Below are 20598 nucleotides of genomic sequence, written 5' to 3'. Positions count from 1 at the left end.
GTTCTTTGGGACGGCAGGTGTATGTGGGGGTATTTTTAGTGGAGGCAGTTTAAGTGGGGTGATAGATGGGTCTCCTACTGTGATTAGTTGATCTGAAAGGGGGCATGGTCTTAGATCAGAGGGGGGTGGAGGCTGGGGGTCAAGGGGCAGGAAGACAGATGTGTTTCCTGAGGGGGATAACCGAGCCTTCTGCTCCCCTGGGGTGCAAGTGGGCTGCACTCTCACCGACTTCTCCCCGACAAGTCAACATTGTGGAATGCTCAGGCAGAGTAGATGGCAATGGGTTGTAGGATCAGGAGTCAAGGCTCAGGAGGGACAACTGATGGTACCTGAAAGGAGTCGCATAGAGGTGATTCTGCCGCAAGGGTGCAAGGGAATGTTGTAAGATGTTTTCTATAGAAAAGAGCTGGAGAAAAAACCTTGAACCCTGTAAGAATCTCAGATGATTTCATCTTCCATTTGAGACCAACTCCAGAGATCTTTATTTGGGTTGTTTGGGTTCCCTAAAAAAGATCTTTTTAAATGCTTCTTAAGGCTAGGTTTCCACTTGGGTTTTTGTCCTGCGTTTTTTTCTTGATGAAAAACGCCAACAAAAACACCAAGAAAACTGCCACTGCATTTTCCTGCGTTTTGGCGTTTTTTGTGGAGTTTTTTCTGGCGTTTTAGCCTTTCTGTGGAAATTGCTTTTTTTGACCTTAAGCAGTTTTTCCAGCCTTTACAAGTTAGATGTTTCACCCAGCTAAAAGGGATTAGGATAAATGGCAAGTATCTGCTCTCTCCTGATGTCATTTTCTTGGTAGAGTTCTACTTAAACGCCCCGGCGGACCCTTTTTTCTCTTTTCTGTGGTTTGTAAGGCATGCTTTATTCCTAATGTCTGCTCCTCTAGGAACATTGGCCCCAAATGATGGTGCAAATTGTTTGCAGTTGCTTTTGGCGCGCAGGATCCAGTTGATGCGTCGGGTATTTTTTTTGTTTGTTTGTAATGGCATGTTTGTTCCAAATGGTGTAAAATTCAATATGAACTTTGTTTTGTGTGAAACTGTTTGTTTCCAGCCTATTTCTCTGCAGAGTCCCGGGTTGACAACAGCAGGAGCACGTATCACAGCTGAAGTGCCAGCCGCAGAAAAGGTTGTAGCTCCCAGTACAGCTCCAAGGCTTCACACAGCCAGGAGTCCTGGTGGTGGACCACATCTGGGCAGGAGGTGGGACTGACGGAGGGTTTCTATTTACTTCAACCTTTTTCCTTATATCTCCCTTTTCCGTATATCTCCCCTCCTCTTTCTCGCTCTACCTTTTCTCCCTATCACTTTCTTTTCTTTTATCGCTTCCCATTTTCTTTTACCCCATGTTCTAATTATTTCTCCCTTTTATTTATCTTATCTCTTCCATTTCTTTTGCCCTGTCCTCCCTTACCTCTATCCCTTCTAGTTATCTTTCCCTTTTCTCCTCAACTTTATCTCTCCCCTTTGTCCTCACCTGTCACAGAAGCCCCGTGCCATGGGCTCCTGGAGGGGACTGAGTGCCAGCCTCCTTCCTATAGACTATGGCCCCTGGTATGGAGTGCCAGGTTTCCCAAAGTACCAGAGACTAGGGGTTCATTGGGGTTCCTGCATTTTGGGAGGGGGTTATGTGTGGTTCTTGTTTTCCCTGTTGTATCCCCAGTGTATAGCATGCCTTTTTGCTTGACTCTGGAACAGTTTCGGTTAGGACCCAACCCCTCATATCCCGGACACCATTGACTCCACCGGAACGCTATTTTGTGGAGTCAGCCCACGGGTGGTAGGGTGCGGAGAGCGGAGATCTGCCGGCACGGATACCGTACTCATGACGGCTACCTCGCGGTCCGCCCCGAGGAAACTTTGAACTGCTGCCGCTTGGGGTCCCCTTGACCGATCGTGTTGCTTTTTGGACGGGATATTCTCAGGACCCCGAGCTATCCATCGGTATCGCTGCCTCTTCTTCGGCATCACCCCGAGAATGAGGGCTTAAAGATATAAAGACATTGCGGGGCTTGGTGCCCTGAGTATGGTGCCGGGCTGTCTGGGCAGGACGGGAATATGTTAATGTGATTTATGTCCCTTGCACTGTATATAAGGCTGTGTGTTTCCAAATAAAGCGAGTTCTGTTTTCACCTCAACATGAGCATCATCTGATGCTTGGGTGGGCTGCTATAATCCTTTATTGTCCTTTTCATGACATTAGCCACACTGTGTAGCTCAGCTTCGGCTAGCCACAGTGCCAAGGCAGTTCTGGGCTGGTATGATCACTTATTGTCCTTTTCAGGACAATAGCCACACTGTATCTCAGCTTTGGCTCAGGGTACAAAAATAAAATCAGCCATTGTCATGAGGGGGTTTAAGCACAAGTTTTTTTTTTTTTTAATGGAAAAGCATGTGACTGCTTTCTAATATTTTACATGGGTTTAAAGAGACAGTTCGAATGCCAAAGGCATATTAACCCTTTGCAGTCCTATACAGTCAGAATACCGTATTGGCTCGATTATAGGCCGCACCCTAAAAGTTAGGTGCTTTTAAAGAAAACTTTAGATTTTTAGAAAAAATACACATTAGTGGAATAGTAAAACGGTATTGTACATAACATACTGTATTTTAACATTTTTGGTATCTATTTTGCAGTCAACATGTTACATACAAACATAAAACCAATAGACATTTTAACGCACCTTACTTATAGATATGCTCCTTTGCCCCCGATATGCTGCCACTTTGCCCCCCCCGAGATGTGCTGCTCCTATGCCCCCCCCCCCTAGACCAATGCAGACTCCCTGGTGTCTAATGGGGCCGGCTGGGGACATCTGCGCGATACATGTAGACAACTTCCGGCAAGGGATATTGTTAAAGCACATTGCGCAGATGTTCACCGGCTGCGGCGATGCAAGCATAAACAACCTCCGCTGCCAGCACATCTGCTCGATGTGCTTCAACAATCTCCCTTCCCGGCACTCCCCTGTGGGAGTAGACGTCCACAGCTGCCAGAGAGTAGGATTCAGGTCCCCTGCAGCGCTGCGAGGGATCTGGATCCTAACCCTGCTGCCTGCCCGGCGCCCAGATACGAATTGCGCATTCCTGCACGAAACCCCGAATATAGGCTGCACCCCCAATTTAAAGCCTTAAAATGGGGAAAAAAGCGCAGCCCATATTCGGGCAAATACGGTATATCCCGACAAAATATTTTACCGCTTGTGCTCCAACGTTGGATTTCCTAGTGCTATTATACCATAAATGCTGCGACGAGTGTAAATTAGCCAGACTATTAGAACAGAGTGATTCTGAATGTGATTTTAGTGATGTTTTGTATACCATGTGTATGTTTTAAAAAGTTTCATACAATGGAAAAAATAGAGACTAACATATGGTTTTAGAATAGTATTTATTACTTTGTAGTTATAAGTTAACTGTGCTGTATAAAAAAAAAATTCTTCTGAAAATTAAATCAGACCTGCTTAGTACACTTAATAAATGCATTGGACTACAGAGGATTCAAGCACTTTAAGGCTAATCCAGAATTAAGGAGTCAAAAACTCAACACATTGGTTTCACTACACATAAATTATGTATGGTTTTTTTTTCCCCAAAGTCTGACATGTATATAAAATTGTACACAGCTAGAGCAAATGGGAAAAAAACACCTAAAATATATTCATTATCCTGCCCTAATTTGGAATAGTTTTACAACCTTCCCTTTGAAATAGCAAAACATAAATCGGATGACTGTATACATGTAGTATAAATGCATTGTATTTAAACTTGAGAACAGCATGTTTATTATCTCGGCAAAGACAACTACAGTCATAACTGTCCAACTGATCCAGGCAGGACATGATGTATTATTGTGAGCCAGTAAACCCACCCCGCTTTAAGCAATGTGCTCTTCTGAACTGTTCATCCCATGCACTCCATGGAATTGTCTTCAACAGGATCATCCAGTCTCACTAGGTGCCCCCCCTGGTCACAATAGATGTGCTTTAATTTTCTTGAGCTTGTTAGGATTTGCTTTTTTCTTGATTATCAGAATTTTTAGCCTCTTTCAGCTTCTTCCGGATAATATTCCTGTTGGGCATAAACAGTGTTAAGTTAATATATATATATATATTTTCTTCTGTAACCATTATTTTGTGCATTTGTCGACCTGCTTCTTGTATAAAGGCACGAACCAGGACTTCAATAGTCACTAAAGAGCAAATTTGCATCAGAGCTGAATGTTTTAACTCATTACTACTCATTATCAGGGGGCAAACCACTTGTCCAAGACGAGCTGAGCCTCCACGGAACACAGATACTGTTGGAGATACCTTAAAACTCACCTCACTGACTTACAAATGCATTACACAGGCAAGTGTAGCTCTTTTAGCAGAAAAGGCTCACTGGGGTTTGGCCTTCATAATACTGAAAGGTAAACTATACTTCAAATACCCTCTTAAGTGAATAAACCAGTGTTACTTATTTTGTCAGTTATTATTTGTTTTTGTATTCCCATATTATACATACATCAATTATGCATAAACATAATAGAAGTCCAACCGTCAAATTGTTAAATTATAAGTTTGCATTTTTTGAGATTTCAAACATATTACATTCATGGATTACTTTCTACATGGTTGTCATAGGATGATTTGTTCATAGGATCTGTTAATTTGCATGGCCAATGGCTAATGTGGTATTTAACATTTATGTCACACAATCAACTCCTAGTTTTATTAGCGAGTTCCACAAGGGGTTGGCTTAATCAAATTTCAGGTCACTTGAATTACTGTGTTACGTCAATGATGCATGCTTCTAAAAAGTGGTTCATGCAGATATCCGCAAGGAAAATGTAAATCAATCTAGTACTGATAAATGTACCAAAGTTACTACTTCGTGTTTGCCCCGTCTAAATAAAATATTCATATTATAATGGTTAAAGCAGACATCAGAAGCCATGTGCATATTTCATTCATGGTTGCTGCCCCTCTCCGACTGAAACAAACACAGAATGTTTCTGTAGTGTAGTGGAGGTTGATTGGCACCTTAGACGACCAGCAACCATTCCTACTCGGTCACAGCTTATGTCTTGTCTGTGTAACAAACAAAAGATAAAGTGCATCTGTGTAACATTATGATTTCTGTAAAAAAAGGTGACCCTTGTGTTTAGCATTAAAAGTTAGACTCCCTCTTGGGAGAAGAGAATGCTGCCGATTAGCCATACGCTGCTCCGTTTTGCCTTTTATGTTAAATAGGGCTGCAACAACTAATCGATAATAGGAAATAATGAAAATTGTTGCCAACGAATTTCATTATCAATTAGTTGAATCCATTTTACCGAATATAAGATGAGGCTTTATTTTTCAAAGCAAATGCTCTAAAAAAAAAAATACCACTTGTCTTATAATTCGACCTCAAATAGAGGTCGCATAATAACACTAAAATCCAAATCCCCTGCAGGGGACCCGGATTCTCCTCTCTGACAGCTGGTGGGCATCTATGCGATACGAGTAGACAAACCTCTGCTGCTGGCAGGCACTTGGGCAGAGTGGCGTATGTGAGGATTGCAGAGTGGCGTATGTGGGGGTATAAGGCATATCTGGGAGGCAGTGTGGCAAGCCGGGGCTCAGATGTGCATAACTGGGGAGGCAGGTTGGGAAATAACAAGAAATGCATTTTTCCTCAAAGATTTTTAATTCTGCTGTTTGTTTTTAATACCCAGTTTGTTCTTTAAATTATTTTAAATAAACTAAAAATTTACATTCTTTTTTTATCTGATTAATGGAAAAAATAATCAGCTAACTAAATTGATTATGAAAATAATCGTTAGTTGCAGCACTAACGTCAAAGACTCTGGTGGGGGAAGGGTTTGTGGTATGAGATACTTTTACTAGCAGGCCAGCCAGCGTAACACACAAGCGCTTAATATAAGAGTTTAAAAAAAAACCCACAACTTAAAACATTCCCTGGGCTTTTAGGGGTTACTGCTACATTAAGTAGCCAATATTAGACACTCGTGTTAAACTATAAAAGCATTAGGGGTCTTACTTTATTTATCATATTTGTATCCCCTCCAACCCACAAAAAAAAAAACCTACAGGGATCAGAGATGCTGACATCATAGATACCCTTCTATCCAAGCTCCACAATGTTGAAAAATTAAATATAAAATTATAGTCAATTTGTATTGTACAAGCACATTTATTTGATTAATTAAAGGGCATGGGAGTTTTCAGGAAAATTATTTTGATCCTGTTACTTTCATAATTAACGTTTGGCATACATGGTGAAACAATGGGGGGGGGGGGGGGTTGCCACCAAATCATGTGATGGGAAGCATAGTATCTACGAACAGATTTCATGCTTCCCTAGGTTAATGTCGTCACTTAAATGACCCCCTATCTTCCATGAGAAAAGATATTCAACAGGTTCAAAAGAAGTTATTCTGATATGGACTTATGCTAAACTTCAGTAGGTGAAGAATAAAAAAACAATTGGCAAATATTGTTTGATTGATGATTTTTTTAACGGTTGGATATACATCACATCCCATCCCATCCCAATAATTATTGTGCTAAAAAGTGGTAAAACAGAACTGTACCGTTTCCATTTGGCTTTTTCCAAAATGAACTTTGGAGTGGTGCGAATACTCTCTCTTTTCAAAGGGTTTTTGACCATCCGCTTTTTCTGTTTGCTGTAAAAATGGACAGTGCAGTGCATTAAAACTACTCACAATACAACCAATATATAAGTAATTTCTTTGTACGCTGTAGACTAATTGATTTCTTCAAATCTTAATACACATTCAGAGTCAATTAAATGCATACTCCCAGGCATGACTACAAATATTGGATAGTCAGCGTTAATCGTCAATGCTTGATATTTTTACTTATACCAAGTAAAAGTAGGTTAATCAGAATTTCCAAGTGAAATATGATTAATGACTTAATGCCTGCGGTTCAGAGAAAGAAAATCTAGTTCGCTAAAAAAATATTTATAGGAACCGGTTTGCTCTCAGAAAATAATGTTGCCCTTAAAAGCCATAATTTAAAAACATTTTCTTTTTTTTAGGTTAGGTTAGTTTTAGGTTAAATATAGAAGATTAAAGGGGCACCTCGGTCATCAATACACTTTTACATACGATAACAGTGTCCTCTTTAAAACTTTTTTTTTTACAAAGACCCCCTCTGTGCAGTCGCTCTCTTTCCCCCAGGCTATTTACATTGATGATGTGTTCTGTCTGAACAGGAGGTCCGTGTGTTAAACTCACCTTTGCAACTTTTTAAAGTGTTTTATGTAGTCTGGCACCGGGCATCCTGCTTGCTGTATAACACTTGCTACACTACAAAACAAATCCAAATGCACAAGTTACTACACCTACAATTTTACAATATTTCTTCTGTTTTAGCTAACAGACTTGTAAACACGATGTGAAAGAGGGACAAGAGCAGAAAGAACAGAAATCAATTTGAAGAAAAACAAAACTAAACCAGTTCTGCTATTAAAAGGTTTTGTACAAGGATCTATTTCAAGTGTATAGATCAGACTGTGTCTCCCTTAACCCTGTAATATGTGTTACAAGTGGACATAAAAAGAAATGCATGCACACATTTACTACAAAGAACTTACCTTCGTAGCAATGGCTTATCATCCTCTGTAAAGAAGTTTATGGCTTTACCTTTGTGTCCTGCTCTGCCAGTACGCCCTACAGTTAAAATCAGATACTCAGAATTAGTAGTTTATACACTTAAAAAAAAAAAAAAAAAGAAAGTATAATAGCGCTAAACCCCTTCACGACAAAGCCCGTACATGTATGGGCTCACAATACATTGTCCTTAATGGCTTTAAGGACAACCCTTTGTCTTTAAGGGGTTAAAAAGGGTTTTATTGGAGCAAAAACACTAAAACTATTGGAAAATGGCACCAATCAACAGCTCCTACAAAAAAAATTGTATAATATCAATAGAATATATCATACTTTACCTATTCTGTGTATGTACTCTACAGCACTGGTTGGAAAATCATAGTTTATAACCATGTTTACTCCTTTGAAATCTATGCCTCTAGCCAGAAGAGCTGTACAAATGAGTACCCAAATCTTCCCTTCTCTGAAACTTCTTATGACATTATCTCTCTGTTAAAGAAAAAATAAAGTCAAACAAGCAATTCACAATTTTGCCAGCATGATAAATGTAGAATACAAAATATAACATACAAGTTGATTTTTTTGAAGATATTCTTGCATTTCTTATCATGGGGAAAGTACAGTAACTCCATTTATATTGATTAGTTAAAGTGACCAGATGGAATGTGTGGCAGTGCCAAAGAGACATACCCATGCATATGGGGTATTCTTGTACTCGGGGGGGGGGTACAGTTGTTTCAATAATTTCATGTACCCAGGGGAAAAAATACTGAAATACTGATAGAAGATTGCTGTACACAGGGCCAGACTGGCCCACCGGGAAATTTCCGGTTGGCCAGCAGACCTACCTTTAAAACAGCCTCTGAACAGCTGAGAGAGGGATTGAAAGCGGCACCCGGGCCTAATGAAGTTAAAGTTTGTTTCACAATAAAAAATATATATATTTTTTGCATCTTCAAAATGGTATGCATGTTCTGTAAATCAAATGATACAAACTTCCAACAAATCCATTTTCATTCCAGGTAATGTAATAGGACAAAACACCAAGGGGGGGGGGTGAATACTTTTGCATAGCACTGTAATTTGTTCATGATGTAATAATAATCATGCAGGTAAGCAGAGTATGCAATGTGTGTCAATAACATACCTGTTGCTGTGTCCTGTCTGCGTGAATAACATCCACATTAATTCCCTCATAAATTAGTTCATGAAATAGCTCCTTAGCACGATCGATAGACTGTACGAACACCAAAACTGGGGGACTGAAACCCTGTAAGAGAGGAAAAAAATCAAAACATTATAACTGCAAAGACGTGATAGTGGTATTTTCACATAAAAAAGCAAGCACACTTCTTTCACAATGCAAGCCTGTGTGGTGTGTAAACATGCACGCCGATCAGGCATAACATTATGGCCACCAGCTGAATACCTTGTAGGTCTACCTTGTGCCGCTATAACAGCCCTGACCCATCTGGCACAAAGACATTGTCAACAGATCCTTTAAGCCCTGTAAATTCCATGTGACAGACAACGTGATTCATCAGACCAGGCCAGCTTCTTCTATTGCTCTGTGGTCCAATCCTTATGCTCACATTCCTATTGTAGACACTTTCGGCAGTGGACAGGGGTCAGCATGGGCACCCTGACTGACCCATACAACAAACTGCAATGCACTGTGTGTTCTGACGCCTATTAGATCAAGCATTAACTTTTTCTGCAATTTGAGCTACAGTAGATCATCTGATGGATTTGACCATGTGGGCCAACCTTTGACCCTACGTGCATCAATGCTGCCCGTTCACTGCTTTTCCTTCCTTGGACCACTTTTCATAGGTAGAGACTACTACAGACCGGGAACACCCCACAATAGCTGAAGTTTTAGAGACGCTCTGACTCCGTTGTCTAGCCATCACCATGCTTGCCCATTTTTACTTCTTCTAACACATCAACTTTAAGGAACGAAATGTTCGATTGCTGCCTAATATATCTTAGCTGCTGACAGGTGTCATGACAACAAGATAATCAGTGTTATTTCACTTCACCTGTTAATGGTCATAATGTTATGGCTGATGGGTGTGTGTGTATATCTGTCTCACACACATATATATATATATATATATATATATATATATATATATACACACACATACAGTTTTAAGCAAGCCATAAGTAGGTTTTTAATTAAACTTTGCCTGTGTTGTATGTGCATTGATCATATCCTCCTATATTAAGTGCATTACTAAATTAGCTTAGGTAGAAACAAATACCTTTTTAATGAGATCTCTCATAGCCAATAATTTGCCCGTTTCAGACCCAACAAACAAAAGTGACTGTTCCACTGTATCTGCAGCACAGTTTCTAAAATTGAAATAAAAAAACCCAGCATCACAATACTTTCTAAATATTTTCAATATGTGTCAAGTGTATTTATCTAAAAACTAACACTTGTATGGAGGCAAGAGCAGGACACTCTTCTTCTGCATCAAACTGTATATTGTCAATGTCATTCATTTTCCATATTAAATTGTATATGTCACTCGTTTTCATGTATTTTCATAAATACATATTGTTAGCCCCCAATTGCAAGCACTCTAATCAGTAAAGAAAAAATGGCTAAATGAACAAAACACCATGCAACTACCATTTATACATTTCCATTAGATACTGGAAAAATTGCTAAGGTTTTATAATTTATTTTCATTCCATCGTACCATCTTAACCCTTTAATGACAAAGCCCGTACATGTACGGGCTCAAAATGCATTGTTTTTAATGGGTTTAGGAACCGCCCATTGTCCTTAAGGGGTTAAAATTAGACACCCACGTATGCAGTAGATTAGTTTATTTTGGAGTGCACGTAATTGTTAGGCAACCATAAGCAGAAGCATATACAAATTGCTATAATATTAATAGCTTTTCATTGACTTCAAATAGTATTAAAGTGCTTTTTTGTCTTACTTTCAATATGCAAGGAAAGGAAAAGAAAGGTAGAGGACTGAATTTAATACCTTGCCGAGTAGTTAGCTCAAAATCTCTTACCTTGCACCAACAGAAACAGAAACCACGTTGTCAAGGTGTAGCTTGCACCACTGTTCCACATCATGAGCAAACGTCGCACTGAACATGGCTCTTTTAACAAGGTGGGACGTGCAAGCTACAAATATGGAAGCCAGCTGATCTCTGAATCCTGTCTTCCCATCTTCAAATAGCTTATCTGACTCATCAACAATTAGCCATTCGACACTACAAAATAAGAGCGGAATGATTATACAAAACCACTAGTACAAACGGAAAGGTACAAGATACAGGAGAATACAGTATACCCTATCCAAGCGCCACAAAATCTGAATATGTGTAAAAAAAAAATAAAAAAAAAGTTCAACAAGTTATACGTTATGAATGTTATAAAAACTTACCAGATTTAGTCCTGTATTAAATGAGTAACATGTGAAAAAATTAAATGGATTGATTAAGCTCAGTAAAATGCCAATGTTACTTCTTGCCCCTGTGTTTTGGTTTTCAACGGCCAGGTAGAAATAGAAATTTAATCACCATAATTATGAAATATAACTAAACACAAAATATAGAACTAAAAACATTATGCTGGAAAAGTCTGTTGCCTCTTAACCGGTTAATGACAAAGCCCGTACATGTACGGGCTCAAAATGCATTGTCCTTAAGGGGTTAATAATGTGCCAGTACACTTGTAACTGAAATCAATACCTCAGTGTACAGAAACTTTAATCCCCTTACTAATAAAACTCCAAATTCAGGTGTAGCAACGGTTTACATTGCTACAGTAATACAGATAAACAGGAGCCATAATAATAATAAATACCTGTTTAAAACACCATTACATGGCTTTTTCTTAACGTACCCAACTTTTAGAATTTCAGAAAATCATATCAAGTACCTTGAAAGATCAATCTCAGGAGGATCTCGCTTTAGCAAATAAATCAGTCTGTGGGGAGTTGTGACCAGAATATCTACAATACAGAAAAGGAAAGGTTTATGGAAAAGAAACAAATAAAAAAAAAATAAAAAAAAATAATATATATATTATATATATATATAATATAAAGAGAAAATCAAACTACCAAGCTGACATCCTGACATACTTACCACATTTTTTTGAGGACTTTGGACCAAATTTTTTTGCAGCCGCAGCAGCTTTATCAATCATGTGTATCCTGAAGCCGATGCCATCTGATAGCTTGACTAGTTCTCGATGCGTCTAAATGAAAATTCACAAAACATACATTGTGAAACAGTCAACCAGAAATTCAACAATGTATTCTTTTGCAATATGTCCCCATTTATTGACTTTTTTTCTGTATTGAGTTATTCCCAGGTACCCTTTGTTATATGCATGGATTTGACAGATATCAGACACCGGTTATACCTGACTTGCAAGTTCTCTTGTAGGCGATATGATCAGTGCCCTGAAGCCTTTATTCATTGGATTCTTAAGATGCGTTAAAATTGGGATGCAGAATGCCAATGTCTTCCCAGAACCAGTGGGCGCACAAGCCAGTATTTCTCGACCCTTAAATAGAATAGTGAAAACCAAAGACTGATGAACTAATACCATTATATAGCGTATGGATCAACATATCACAAATGCTTCTGTTATGAGAACACCTTACTTTTGTATTTGTCAAGAAAAAGCAAGGAAATGTAAGATCACATAAGGACTCAACTAGAAACTACATTTCATATAATGAACACTTAATGTAAAAACCTAGAAACATTTTTTTTGCCATTCTTGAACATTTCATGGCTCAGTCTCATTGGGACCCTTTTATGCATGGGTTGCAGATTTTGTGCACATGCTCAGCAGTACAAACACAAAAATTTTGTGGAAAAACAGCATTTCTACAACTATACTAAACTTGTACATGGGGAAAAAATACAGATTGTAGATACTTACATGCAACATGAGTGGTATGGCTTGCATTTGGATGGGTGTGGGAGCCTTGAAACCAGCATCTTTCACATTCTGAATGATCCTTGAATGAATTTTGTACTCTTCACGAAGCTGTTCAAAGGTCGCAACAGGCTCTGGAATATCTGTTCCTTGCACATAGATTTTATGCTTATTCCTAAAATTATTTATCTACATGGTTGAAACAAATAAATAAAAATAATTATGCAGTATTCAAGGTCTCAATCAATGTCCCACTTTGGCATCACATACTCTCCTGCTCCAGCAGGAGAGTAAGGACACAAATTACATTCAAAATAAATATATAAAAAATGTATCAAATCCCCCAGACATTTTTTCATTTTAGTTCATATCAAAACCATTTGTATTATCGTGTGACCTAGGCACCTTATCAATTCTCTGTTGCTCCAGTTTTTCAGCAGACCGTTTTTGATTCTTCACTTTACCACCATTTATTTTCGCCTCTACAGAGGACATCCAGCAGATAGATGTGTCAGCAACTGCTTTGTGTTTTTCCAACAACGAAGAGTCTTCATCTTCACAATTTCCTACAGCAGAATTGAGTAGGAAATTGATTACTGTACTAAATTATTAATTTTGTTTGTGATCAAAATATCAACTTTAATATAAACCAATACTAATGATAATCATTACCAGTTTCAGTTTGCAGGTCACTTTCTGCCTTTCAATATGCTAGTGGAATATTTAAAGGTGCTGTTACACCAAAATGAAATAACTAGTCAGAAGCCAACCATTTACGTATAATTCATTGAAAGAGGGAGAAGGCTAATGAATGCTAAGCCCCAGTGATCAAAGCTCCCTCTCCCCCAAAAACGTTATACCGTATTTGCTCGATTATAAGACAAGGTTTTTTTCAGAGCAAACGCACTGAAAAATAACCATTGTCTTATATTCAAGGTCGTCTTCTAATCAGACCTCAGGTCTGTCTACAAGACTAAGATCCAGATCCCCAGCAACGCTGCAGGGGACCTGGATCCTCCACTCCGGCAGCCGGTGGAGGTCTGCGTAATGCTTCAGTTGAAAAACTGAAATGCACACCTCCCAAATGTGGCCTTTTAGCCTGAACAGCCTAAAGCTCTTTCCAGAAACAGAAGAGGCTACCCCTGCAGCATCCCTCCTCCTCCACGATCTGACTATTCTTGTCACCGATTGGGTGCTTGAAGCAGCCAGTCAGTGTCAGGAAAGTGTTACCATTCAAATCAAAGGCAGGACTTTTGACATAAGGCACTTTGACCCCTGCACACGACATTCACAGAGCCAGTGCTGGAGCTGACTGGAGAGGTAGAGATGCTCAGTCAAAAACATCTCTTGCAGGGAATTTAACTAGGGGTGTGAAAAGTGGCAAATGCATACGGGGTGATTCTGTTGAAATCCCTCAGCATTTTTAAAATGAACCACACGGCACTCACTAGTATGTTATTCAAATTTAAACAACAAAAAATAAGCCAAAGAGTATGTTACCCAATGTTCTCCTTACCTTGTAGTTTCCTTTTTTTCACTCTCTTCCCCAAATCTTTGTTCTTGGCATCTTCTTTAGGAATAGTATTTTTTTCTTTTTGTAAAATATGCTTCTCAGAGAGTTTTGGTTCTTTTTGAAAAAAATCTAGATTCTCCAAGCTATCAGATGGCAAATTATTCTCCTTGCATTTTATCAACTGCAAAAGAAACCAAGGGAATAGAAGGAAACAGTTGTTACCGTAGATTAGAAAGTACTTTGTATACAAACTAGCCCTACTCAACACCCAGAAGCATCAGAACCTTTCTCAATCATCAAGCGCACACACAAGTTGCGATTTTAGCCCCCTTATATCCAGGTTTGTTATTAAGAGCCAACACTGACATGTTTATCCACTATGAAGGGCTGAGCTGGGTGAAAACTCCTACCTACCTTTGCATTGTACAGGTTCAGTCAAGCTTCAATCACCGATGTTGGTCCTTTGTAATCCATAGTAAACATGAAACCAGAATTCTCCTCCAAGCTGCCCAGTTAACTATACCTTTGGTGAATGGATCCCCGAAAAGCAACTGTGGCCTGCATGTGCTCACAGCGCACCTAGACAGGACTTATTTGCAGTGCACTACTACAGAGTTTATATAACATAGTAACATAGTAACATAGTTCATAAGGTTGAAAAAAGACCAAAGTCCATCAAGTTCAACCTATATACATATTGTGTCCCTACTGTGTTGATCCAGAGGAAGGCAAAAAAACCCTTATGAAGCAGATGCCAATTGCCCCATACCAGGGGGAAAATTCCTTCCTGACTCCAAATATGGCAATCAGAATAAATCCCTGGATCAACGTTCTGTCCCTATTAATCTAATATCCATAACTTGTAATATTATTGCTTTCAAGAAACACGTCCAGGCTCCGTTTGAACTCTTTTATTGAGTTTACCATCACCACTTCCTCTGGCAGAGAGTTCCATAATCTCACCGCTCTTACTGTAAAGAACCCCCGTCTGTGCTGGTGTAGAAACCTTCTTTCCTCCAGCCGTAGAGGATGCCCCCTTGTTATAGACACAGTCCTGGGTATAAATAGGTCCTGGGAGTGATCTCTGTACTGCCCCCTTATATATTTATACATAGTTATTAAGTCCCCCCTAAGCCGTCTTTTTTCCAAACTAAATAACCCCAATTCTGATAATCTTTCTGGGTACTGTAGTCCTCCCATTCCCCTTATTACTCTGGTTGCCCGTCTTTGAACCCTCTCCAGCTCCACTATATCTTTCTTGTACACTGGTGCCCAGTACTGTACACAGTATTCCATGTGTGGTCTGACTAGTGACTTGTACAGTGGTAGAATTATTTCCTTGTCGTGGGCATCTATGCCCCTTTTGATGCACCCCATGATTTTATTTGCCTTAGCAGCAGCTGCCTGACACTGGTCGCTACAGGTAAATTTACTGTTAACTAAAACTCCTAAGTCCTTTTCCATGTCAGTCGTCCCCAGTGTTTTCCCATTTAATACATATTCCCAGCCTGGATTTTTCTTCCCCATGTGCATAACCTTACATTTATCTGTGTTGAACCTCATCTGCCACATCCCAGCCCAAGCCTCCAACCTATGCAGATCCATTTGTAATCGTGCGCTGTCCTCTATTGTGTTAACCACGTTACAGAGCTTAGTATCGTCTGCAAAGATTGATACTTTACTATGCAATCCCTCTACAAGGTCATTAATAAATATATTAAAAAGAATAGGACCCAAAACTGACCCCTGTGGTACCCCACTAGCAACAGTCACCCACTCAGAGTATGTACCATTAATAACCACCCTCTGTTTCCTATCACTGAGCCAGTTACTTACCCACATACACACATTCTCCCCCAGCCCAAGCATTCTCATTTTATGTACCAGCCTTTTATGTGGCACCGTATCAAATGCTTTGGAAAAATCAAGATATACGACATCCAGCGATTCACCCCGATCCAGTCTTGAGCTCACCTCCTCATAAAAGCTGATCAGGTTAGTTTGACAGGACCGATCCCTTGTAAACCCATGCTGATATGGAGTCATACATTTATTTTCATTGAGATACTCCAAAATAGCATCTCTTAGGAAACCCTCAAACAGTTTACACACAACAGAAGTTAAACTAACAGGCCTATAATTCCCCGGGTCACTTTTTGTCCCCTTTTTGAATATTGGCACAACATTTGCTATGCGCCAGTCCTGGGGAACAGACCCTGTCACTATAGAGTCCTTGAATATTAGAAATAGGGGTCTGTCTATTACATTACTTAACTCCCTTAGAACGCGGGGGTGAATGCCATCTGGACCTGGTGATTTGTCTATTTTGATTTTTTTTAGGCGGCACTGCACTTCTTCCATATAACAGCTACTCATTTTAATTTATACACTTCAGACCAAAATATTTCTCATCATCAAAGAAAAGTACCTGCTACCATTACGACTGGAGCACTTTAAAACAAAAACAATATAAAGCCTATTAGGAAAAACAACTTCTTTACAGCAAATGTACACATCTTATTTTCTAGACTTGTGCACAATTTGGACACATTTTTAATTTTGTTTTTGGTCCATTCATATTCAGAGGGGTTTTCCATACAAAAACAAAACTTGTTGGCACTCATTTACTTGCGCTCTCTCTCTCAATTTCTCCCTACCACATTTAAGTATCCATCTGCCCTGTTGCGGAAATGGTACAAGAGACCATGCTAACTGAGCAAATAGCAGGGGAAATGGATCACGAAAAAAGACAGAAGAACAAGAAGAGGCAAGACAAGAAATGGAGCCACATGAAAGGAGACAAACACGGAACTAGTTTTGCAGAGAAAGTAGGGAGACAGAGAGAGAGTGTGAGTGCAAAAAACAAGAATTGAGAGCTCTCTGCTTCATCTGTTTGTTTCCTTGGGTTCCCTTCAGCTGTAACACAATGTTTCTTAAAATGAGCCCTAACTTCATTTGAAAATTTGCAAATTCTGTGTCTAACATTTTTTATATATATTTTCGACAAAAAACTTTTCACATCCGGTTAAATATGAATTCAAATCTGAAGGTTTTTTTTTTTTGTTTTTTTTTTTTAACAGAAGTTGAGTCATGAAGACATGATCACTTCTGTTTCAAAGCCACTATTTCATACAGCGTAGTAACATACATAGAAATTAAGTCCTTATTAATATTTTAGAGCTTCTTGATCTAAGGATAAATCGAACTGCCTTTTGGAGTCAATAAGAACGCTGATTTGAAATATAGCCACATTGAGTTCCATCTGTTTGTTGAGTTGAAGATCTGTTGCTCCGAGTCCTATACAAGAGATCCCTATGTGAAGAGTACCCACGTTTACTTCACTTGCATTTCACTTCTGAGGACTTAAGGACTTTAAGAATTCAACATTAATCATTTCATTGTTTTCATTATAATTAAATTTGAAGGTTTATTGTTACATTTATTCATGACAGATTTGTTTTGTTTTTTTTTTAAATTTAAATTAAGACACAGGGATAGCTTCGATACCCCTGAGGAAGCTTACGATTGAAACTTGTCAAGTCGGCAGAGTTATGCACACGAAATAGAAAGTACAAGGATACGGAAGCATCTTTAATCCTTAATTAGTTGGATATCCCTCTAATTGGACTTCTTTGAGCTTTATACATTTATAATTCATTTTTTTAGTTTTTTTTTTTTTTTACACATTTATATATTTTTACAGGTATTTATTTATTCATCTGTGGGTAATACTTTGTATTGGTAATATTTATTGTTGAAATTTATATTGATTCAGCGCCACTCCTTAGAATAGCGCAGGATGTCGTTCTTTGCATTTTTTTGAAGTTCCATTATTGGTGCAACTACTGTCCTTTTTGCTGCTTTTACAGATTTAGTGAATTTTAGTCTAATCTAAAATCTTCACCTTTAACACCTAACACAAAAGACACTACCTACTCCCACATAAACGAAATCCTAAATCGACAGATCTATTTGCTTAACATGCCAGAGAGCTTAGTTGCTGTTAAAGTGGAACAGAACCCTTAATAGATCATATAAAATCAGACAGGTATAACTTTCCATAACAGGGAATCTTTCCCACATTAATTAAGGGGGGTCATTGAAAAGCACAAACTGAAACAAACAGGATACGCTATTTTTTAATACAATTAGAATTAGACATGCTGAGCCACGTGCAATTTTAATAATATTCACTGCACGTTCCAACAAAGTTAGGGGGGGATACGTAAAAGCCACGCTACCCCTTACGCTTAGTATACAAACCTTAAACTTTTCGGCATCAACGTTAAATCGTTTTAGGTCAAACCTTGCACCAGATCCCAGCCTGCGAAACAGATCAGTGGCATCCATACTTGCTCCCAGAATGCACCGAAAAGAGGACCCACGCGAGACAAGAGGAGAATGCATAATACTTCCGGTCACATGACATGTGCGTTAACTCTAGGTTCTGCCAGCGTTACGTTGGTGGGATCGACTGATTCATCGCGCCTAGTTAATTGCATAAAATTAAATCAATAACCTTTACACGCATCTGTCTTGGATGTGATCCCTTCACTTCAGTTTTTATTGTCCATTGTCAGTAAAATCTTTAATTTTTACATGAGAAGCATTTTTTATGGTGTTATTTTTTTTTTTTGCATCAGGATCTCGTTCTACTAAATGCCGCTCTTTTTGCACTAATGTATAGATTTTTTTTTTTGTTGGGGGGGTTCAAGCAAGTATAACAGGGTTCATATGCCATTCCTCCTCCTGAATGTAACTAAATGCAACATGAATACAATTTTTAGTACTTTTGAATACTGTGACTTTTACTGGAAAAGATCATTTAACCCCTTCGAGACAAAGGCTGATTTTACTTTTTGTACCCTTTGTGACAATGGCCTTTTTAACATTTCTGCGCTGCTTGTGTTTAGCTGTAATTTTCTTCTTTCCCGTTTACTGAACCCACACACATTAGATATTGTTTTTTTCAGGACAAGAAGGGCTTTCTTTAGATGACATTGTTTTGATTGTATCATATTATTTACTATTAAAAAAATTATAAAATATGGTGAAAAATTTAGAAAAAAATGACTGTTTCTAACTTTTAGTTGAAAAATCTTTTACTCATCTATAAAAGGTAATGAAAAAACCTGCTAAATAGATTCTACTATTTGTCCTGAGTTTAGAAATACCCAATGTTTTTATGTTTTTTTGCTTTTTTCTACCCATTATGGGGCAATAAGTACAGGTAGCGTTTTGCTATTTCAAAGCCATTTTTTTCCAAATCTGGTAATTCTTCCCCCCATGTTCCATTTCGGGTATCTTTGAACCCGGCCAATGCAATTTACCCCATCAAGTCATATATTTTTGAAAACTAGACAGCCCAGGGTATTCCAAATGCTAGTATTTTAACTCTTTCCATGCACCATATCTACCACCAGTCTTTGTCAAACTTTATGGTAGTCATTTTTTTGCATTTGTTTTGTCATACACATTTTACTTCAGGTATGAATTAAAATGTTCTAGTTTATGTCACTATCACAAAACACCCCAATATGTGTTCAGCAACATCTCCTGAGCGCAGCGATACCCCACATGAATGATTTTGCCTGGCTGTTTGGGGGCAAAAGGGCCACATTTGGGGCATGCGCATTTTTCAATGTTGAACTTTGGCATTTGGGGATCCACTGCCCATGCCCTATTTGGTACATCTTTGAGCCGGGCCATTTCAGTGTGCCCAATAAACCCATATATTTTTGAAAACTAGACACCCCAGGGTATTTCAAATGCTAGTATTTTAACTCTTTCCATGCACCATATCTACCACCAGTCTTTGTCAAACTTTGTGGTAGTCATTTTTTTGCATTTGGTTTTCCACACACATTTTAATTCAGGTATGAATTAAAATGTTCTCGTATATGTCACTATCACAAAACACCCCAATATGTGTTCAGCAACATCTCCTGAGTACAGCGATACCTCACATGAATGATTTTGCCTGGCTGTTTTGGGGCAAAAGGGCCACATTTGGGGCATGCGCTTTTTTCAATGTTGAACTTTGGCATTTGGGATCCACTGCCCATGCCCTATTTGGTACATCTTTGAGCCAGGCCATTTCAGTGTGCCCAACAAAACCATATATTTTTCAAAACTAGACACCACAGGGTATTTTAAATGCTGGTATTTTAACTCTTTGCATGCACATATTTTACCACCAGCATTTTTTCAAAGTTTGCAGTAATATTTTTGTGTGTGTATTTTTCCCACACACACCTACTTTATGTATGAATTTACAGCTCCTGGTATATGCCGCTGTCACACGACACCCCATAATGTGTTCAGCAACATCTCCTGAGTGCAGTGATACCCCACATGCATGGGTGTGTCATTTTTTGGGGGAACTAAAAGGCCACATTTGGTACGTGTGCATTTTTCTAATTGGAAATTAGATGTGTGGCCATCCTCCCCCCCGTGTTAATTGGGACGTTGTTGAACCTGGCCCATTCAATTTACCCCATCAAATCATACATTTTTTAAAAGTAGACACCCC

The 20598-nt window shown here is 38.8% G+C and overlaps 1 protein-coding gene across 1 annotated transcript; it reads right to left on the bottom strand.

Moving 5' to 3' along the window:
* Positions 1 to 4004: 4004 nt before the first annotated feature.
* LOC149298392 (putative ATP-dependent RNA helicase DDX52) lies at positions 4005 to 18416 on the bottom strand. The gene is made up of 15 exons (XM_089487530.1): positions 18330 to 18416; positions 14070 to 14247; positions 12959 to 13119; positions 12557 to 12742; positions 12029 to 12172; positions 11749 to 11860; positions 11540 to 11612; positions 10666 to 10869; positions 9895 to 9985; positions 8775 to 8897; positions 7966 to 8116; positions 7612 to 7687; positions 7253 to 7324; positions 6584 to 6676; positions 4005 to 4071 (listed from the first exon to the last, which is right to left on the bottom strand). The coding sequence occupies exons 1-15, from the start codon at positions 18414 to 18416 to the stop codon at positions 4005 to 4007; spliced, it is 1818 nt and encodes a 605-aa protein (XP_089343656.1).
* Between the last annotated feature and the right edge of the window lie 2182 nt (positions 18417 to 20598).

Source organism: Sceloporus occidentalis, unplaced genomic scaffold, assembly GCF_023333645.1.
Source record: "Sceloporus occidentalis isolate IW3139 unplaced genomic scaffold, rSceOcc1.0.p SCAF_33, whole genome shotgun sequence".
Classification (NCBI taxonomy): domain Eukaryota; kingdom Metazoa; phylum Chordata; class Lepidosauria; order Squamata; family Phrynosomatidae; genus Sceloporus; species Sceloporus occidentalis.
The sequence above is the reverse complement of the archived record's forward strand: the minus strand, read 5'-3'. Positions and strand labels throughout refer to the sequence as shown.